The sequence below is a fragment of the Solanum pennellii genome, chromosome 1 (assembly GCF_001406875.1).
Source record: "Solanum pennellii chromosome 1, SPENNV200".
Lineage (NCBI taxonomy): Eukaryota > Viridiplantae > Streptophyta > Magnoliopsida > Solanales > Solanaceae > Solanum > Solanum pennellii.
Window position 1 is genome coordinate 87299608 of NC_028637.1, and position 7125 is coordinate 87306732.

At 31.2% G+C, this 7125-nt stretch overlaps 1 protein-coding gene across 1 annotated transcript; it reads right to left on the reverse strand.

Moving 5' to 3' along the window:
• Positions 1-3310: 3310 nt before the first annotated feature.
• Positions 3311-4174, reverse strand: LOC107024526. Its single transcript, XM_015225517.1, has 2 exons — positions 3743-4174; positions 3311-3628 (listed from the first exon to the last, which is right to left on the reverse strand). Exons 1-2 carry the CDS (start codon positions 4172-4174, stop codon positions 3311-3313), a joined length of 750 nt encoding a protein of 249 aa, XP_015081003.1.
• Between the last annotated feature and the right edge of the window lie 2951 nt (positions 4175-7125).

Genomic DNA, 7125 nt, shown 5'->3' on the forward strand with positions numbered 1-7125 from the left:
CTTTTTTCTAAAATGCTCTTAATTTGTTCTCCCTCTGTCTCTATTTATTTGTCCATATTTCCTCTTTTAGGTGTCCCTATTACTTGTCCATTTTGACAAATCAAGGAAGGACAAAAAAATTTATATTATATCCTCATTTAAACTTTTTGAAAATTTCTAAATTTTAATTCATCCTTTTTGAAATCATATTTAATAAGGGTAAAATTATAAATTCACCATGTTAATTATTTTTATCTTAATACGTGTGTTTCTAAAGTGGACAACTAAATAGGGACAGATGGAGTATATGCGAAGACCTTTTTCTTTTTATTGATGACATCAATCACAATTAGTGAATAAAATCAAATAGTATATTATTGATGATATCAATTACCATATGAATTCGATTTAATAATTACATTAAACATATCATTATTAATATCCCCAAAAGGAGCTGAATGTTAGTATTTCAAAAAGTGTGATGCAACCTGATACGGAGCAAAGGCATAAGCTCTGGACGTAAACTATGTAAATTTTTAATATTTTATAAATATATAACTAAAAAATATATTACACATAAATTTCAAAAATAAAATAAAATAAACTGTACATGTGCATAAAACGCTTCATCTTAAAACACCAATCAAAATAAAATAATTGACAAAAAGCTAATTAAAATTGCTCATTTAAAAAAACTATTTTACTTTTTTTTTTTAAAAAAAATCTAATAAAAATTTATAAATCAAATAAAATGAAGAAGGAACCTACAATGAGAAGTATCCTATCAAAATAAGAGCCTGTTTGGATGGGTTTAAAAGCTGGTCAACTTTTTGACTTATTAAAGTATTTGACAATAATCAAAGTAACTTATTTTAAGTAAAAAATGATTTATTTTAAGCCAAAAGCTAATAACTATTTTTTTTTTCAATTTAAAAGTCATTTTATATTAACCAAAGTATGTTACCTTTTTGCCCTTAATTCTTTTTTTTAATTATTATTATTATTATTATCGTTATCATTATTATTATTATTATTATTATTATTATTATCGTTATCATTATTATTATTATTATTATTATTATTATTATTATTATTATTATTATTATTTTGGTAAGTAAACATTTTATTTACCAAAATGAACTTTTACAAAGCAGAAAAAAACAGCAGATTTGGACAATCTTGCTCCAAGACTTGCTAATCTAACCTTTTAAGCTACTATCGCGACTCCTATACTATGGTACATATTTAGTTGTTGTAATCTACTTTCTATCCTCTTCTCTTGAGATCCTCTTCCATGTATCTCTCTAATGATATGCCTAATCATGTATTCCTCATTTCTCTACTTGGATTGAAATATTTTGCAATTACGTTTTACCCACATGTGGTATATAGTACCTACCAAAGTCATCCTATAAACTTGTGCTGTGTTGTGTTATTCTTGCCTTTCATATACTTTATTGCCCATTGTACTTCTTCATGCCACTTCATTTCTGTTCGTTGTATTCCTTGCTACGCCAGTATCTTATTCCATACTCCAGCAGTGAACTTACAGGCGAAAAAAAGATGCTCTATATTTTCTTCTTCCCCTTGACATAAGGAACATATTAAGTCATGTGTTACTCCCCACTTTGTCATTCTATCCTTTGTTGCAAGACGTTTATTCAGTGCTATGTATGATATGAAAAGCCACTTTGGTGAACCATAATTTGACAATAACAATCTTCTCCATTTAACTTTCTCCCTGCTTCCTCTCATTTTTTCATACATATTTTTAATAGAATATGCTCCATCTGTGTGAAGCTTTTTTCATTGCATCCAGCAGCTTCTAAATATTTATATACTTTAAGAATTCTCTGCACAAGCCAAGATGCTTGATTTGTTTGTATGCCCATATTCCATCCTTCCCGTAATACCTATGTATCCACTCCACCCATAACTTGTCCTTCTTCTTACATAAATTCCAAAGGAGTTTCCCTATTGCAACATTGTTCCAGATGAACACATTAAGAAAATTCATTCCTCCATTTGCCTTGGGCCAATATAGTTGTTCCCAAGCTATCAATGCTTTCTTTGATGCCTCCACATTTTCAATCCACAAGAACTTCCTACAAATACTCTCAATGGCATGTAAAATCTTTTTAGGAAGAGCAAATATTTGTGCCCAAAATGTTTGTATTGAGAATAGTTAACTCTTCACTAACTGAGCTCTACCAGCATAAGAGAGGGATTTAGTGGTCAAGCAAGTTACTCTACTCAGCATTTTATCTATAAGAGGTTTACATTGCACTATAGAGACTCTTTTGGTACTCAAAGGTACTCCCAAGTATCTGAATGGTAGTTCACCTTTCATAAACTCTAGATCCTGCATTATCTGGTCTTGTATTGTCTGCTTTACCCCACTAAAATACATACTGCTTTTATCCTTATTTGCCACCAACCCTGATGCATTAAAAAAGTCCATAAAAATATTTATACAGACTCCTGACTGACTTGCTATCATCTCTACAGAACATCAACAAATCATCAGCAAAACTCAGTTGAATAATTCTCTGCTTGTGACATCTTGGATGATAATAAAAATCTGGATTTGAGAGCAACTTTGTTAAATTCCTAGTGAGATAATCCATTGTCAATACAAATAGAAAGGGGGATTAAGGATCCCCTTGCCTAACCCCTCTTTGAGCTTTGAATGGTCTTGTGTACTTCCCATTGACTTGAATTGAATAAGTAACTGTGGTTACACATTGCAATATCCACTTAACCACTCTTACTAGAAACTTCAATTTATATAATACTTGCTCCAAAAACCTCCATTCAATTGAGTGATAGGCTTTTTTCATATCCACTTTAATCGTATATCTGTTATAAATACCTTTCCTGCTATACCCCTTCACTAATTTATAACTCAAAATAATATTATCATTTATAGCTCGACCTGGTACAAAAGGTTATTGATTTGGATCTATAAGTGAACTCATCACCTTCTGCAACCTTGTGGTAATTACTTAGGAAACAATCTTGTACAAAGTTGAGCAACATGAGATAGGCCTGTATTCCCCAATCTTAGTAGGATTAGCAATCTTTGGAATAAGGGTCACCACTGTACAATTAATGGGCTTAGACATGTGTTCTGTATTAAAAAAGTTTAACACTGCATTGTATCCTCCTATTATTGTCCAGGCTTTCCTAAAAAAGAAAGCATTAAAACCATCAATCCCTGGAGCTTTCATATCATGCATACTTTTGAGTGTCATCTCTACCTCATCTCTTGTCACCTCAGCTGCTAGTAACATTTGTTGTTCTCTATTAAGAGACTTACCATTTCTCATAGTTATAGTATTGGTAACTCCTGAGCAACCTTTCCAAGAAGATTTCTGTAGAATGTACTCACTTCACGCTCTATTTCTTCTTGTGTTTGGACTATAGTACCATCCGATGTCATAAGACTTTTGATAGTGTTTTGGACCATCCTATTCTTCATGTGTGCATAGAAATATGCAGTATTTGCATCACCTAGCCTTAACCATTGAATTTTGGATTTCTGCTGCATAACACTCTCTTCAATCATACTCCATTTCTCTAGCTGTGCTTGCAAATCTTTTTCCTGCTGTCTATTATGGCAAACTTCTGCTGGATCTCTCATTTTTTCCTGTATTATATGCAATTTTCCTCTAATATCTTGCACCTTGTTTCTAACATCAATAAATTCTCTATTGTTCAGCTATTTAATGTTTTCTTTCACCTTTTTAAGTGTGTGTCATACTTTCTTCAAATCCCTGTTCTGTCTACCGCCCCATGCTTTCTTCACCCTATGCAAGAATTCATGATGATTAGCAATACAATAAAAGAATTTAAAGGCCCTATGATTGACGTTTTCAGTACTGTCTAGCTCCAGGCTCAGTGGAGAGTGATCAGAAGTACCAGGTTGCATTATAATAATTTCTCTTCGTCTCATATTCAACATCCATTCAGCATTCACCACTGCATGATCAATTTTACTACATATACACCCATTTGACCATGTATATCCTCTTTCTATTGCCTTCAGTTCTGTCATGCCTGCATCAACCATGAAATCATTAAAATTCTTTATTTCCATCTCATGCACTGGCTTACCATATATTCTATCTTCTCCCGTTAATACTGCATTAAAGTCCCCCATACATATCACAAAATCTTGCGTACTAGACACCATCTTACTCAGCTCGTCCCATAACTTCAACCTATCATTAATAGTGTGTAGCCCATAAATGGCCACCAAACAAAATACCATGCTATTCCTTTTCACTACCACCTTACTCTATATATTGATCTGATTTACTCAAAATCACACATTCAATCACCTGATGATTCCATAGTAGCCATACTCGACCTTTATCTGTGTGTTCATAGTTTGCTTTCCATTTCCAACCTTGAGCTATTTTTTGTATTACTTTCTCCGCCTTTTTCTCCTTTATTTTATATTCTAATATTGCTATAATCCCTACCTTATTCTCATTCATAAACAATTTAATTTCCTTTTGCTTATGAAGTTTATTTATTCCCCTTGTATTCCAAGTGACTAATTTCATGTACGTTTTTCTTGAAAGCCCCCTTCCTCGTCTACTCCTATTTCAGTTCCCTCCAATGCACTTGCGAATCCTTTCCAGACTCTTTAATGTTCCAAAAACATTTGTTATCCTAAGCCTTGATATATTAGTCATAACATCCGAGCTTCCTCTAGCTCTTGGAGATACCTGCTGCCGAACTTCTTCCTCCTCACTTTCTTTCTTCTTCCCCTTGTCATTCTCTCCATTTATTTGTGTTGCCTCTGCCATTTTATCCTGCTTCGGAACCCATTTATTCATCACCTTTGGAGCTACTTCGTATAGATTCCTTTCTTTCGTAGTACACTTATGTCCTACCTGCATACACTTGGAACAATATTCTGAAATCCACTCATATTGCACCACTTGTTCAAATGCCCTCCCATTTGGATCCTCCTCTTTGAGTTTCTTTGGAAATTTCCTTGCTACATCCATTTTAAATAACACCAAATGATAACCTATCAACCTTAGTAGTGCATTCATCAGCATACAATGGAACCCCTAATCCACTACTAATTCTACTTAGTGAATTCATGCTCCAGCAATTCAATGGCAAATTGGGATATTTCACCCAAATTGGAACTGTTTGCAAAACCTCTTTATTAAAATTAAAATCAGAAGTCCAAACTTTAACTATTATAAGCTTATTATTAAGCATATGTGGACCTGAATATAGTACTTCATTTCTATCGTCCAAGCTAGCAAATCTAACCAAGAAGTACCCATCATTATGATAATAAACCTTAGGTTTACTAACTGTATTCACCTGCATTGCAATGTACCTCTCGATTGCAGCAATTGTTGGAGATTCCGCCACCACGTAGAGAATAGAGCTTGCTTTCATTCTGCATTTGCTTTATCAACTTCCTCTTTCTTCAATTCAATAACCTGTTCCCCATTCCTCATTACAGGATTGACATAGTTTAGGTTCATTCCTTTAGCTGACATCCTATTTGAATTTAAAAAGTTTGCCCACTTCTTTCCTGTTTCAGCATTCATATCTAACTTCCTCTGTGCATCACCTCCCTCGTAGGAAGAGGTGGCTACTGTTCCATTGCTTCCTGTTCCTGATAGACCTCTTTCTCTGTGAATTTCCCAGATCTGTAATCTCCCTCCTCTCAGGCGTCACCACCAGCTTTGTTGCTTCCTTCTTCTTCCTGCCTCTCGCCATCCCGATTAGTGGTTCACGTTAGCAAGTACGCTCTCGTGCACCCACATGTTATTATTATTATTATTATTATTATTTAATATTATTATTATTTATTTTTTATTATTTATTATTTATTTATTAATATTATTATTATTATTAGTATTAATATCATTACTATTATTTTAGTATTATTATTATTATTATCATTATTATTATTATTATTATTATTATTATAAAAAATTTGTGATGATAAAGAAATATGTGAATGATAGGAAATATTATTACTTATGGATGTAAAATATAAATTAGTTTTGTTTTAATTTTTTTAAGTATAAAATGTTAAATTAATCAACTTTTTATCATGTTAACAGTTTTAAGGGTACTTCACACATTTTGATAAAAAAAAGTGTTTACCAGCACTTATTTGCCAAACACATCAACAACTTTTTTTCATTGATACACTTTTATCCAAACACATAACTACTTATTTTAAAAATAAATTTCAACACTTTCAAAAATATTTTTCAAAAGTTGTTTTAAGCCCATCCAAACGAGCTCCAAGTAATGAAGAATGATGCTTTTTTTACTTTGTAATTTGCATATTACTTATTTTTCTCCTTTGCATGGTGAAAGACAGAAAAAGAATAAAATTAGAATATTTAAATTTAATTTTTTCTTAATTTTAAAAATTTAATAACAAGTTGAATTTTGTGGCGCTTTATATTAGTTTAGGGATGTACTTACAAATTTTAATTTTAATTGGGAGAGATTTTATGAGCTCACATCCCAAAATAAAAACCCATAAAAGTACTTTACCTCAACATGTTGTCTTAGAGCATCTCCAATCCAAACATCTGATTTTATATCAAATTTGGTGTAATCAACTATCAAATTTTACACCAAAAAGAAATATTTTTATCTCTCTTCATTTTCATTTATATTTTCTTATTTCATAAAATAAATTTTTTCTAAAACATTTACCATATATAATTCATGGTGAATGTCAATTACTACTCTGTTAAACATTTATTATTTTCGGTTATTTCTACGTACATTGTATTATTTGTTTAAAAATTTATATGTTTGTATCTTCAATTTTTGTAAAGGTTGGTTATAGTTTTATCCAATTCTTCATAGCAGATTAATATGAATTTATTTTTTGTAAAAAAGTCATATATAGAAAAATTAATTTATAAAAAGCTAGTCTTTATATCTAAAATTAATATTATAAAAATATTACATAAAAAATAATTAAATCTACAAGAGATTTAATTAAAACATATAATTTATATAATGTTCAATTAAAATTTTATATAATAAAGTAACATTAAAATAATCAAAAAGTGAATTGGTGTGATGACGTGTGGGTTGTAGCTCAGAAACATCAAATTTTAGACCAAACTTAGGATT

Coding starts and splice junctions, on each gene's coding strand:
- LOC107024526 (XM_015225517.1), bottom strand. CDS start 4,174: ATGGTGTCTAGTACGCAAGATTTTGTGATATGTATGGGGGACTTTAAT. Junction 3,629..3,742: donor AGAACAGGGATTTGAAGAAA/GTATGACACACA, acceptor CATATAATACAG/GAAAAAATGAGAGATCCAGC.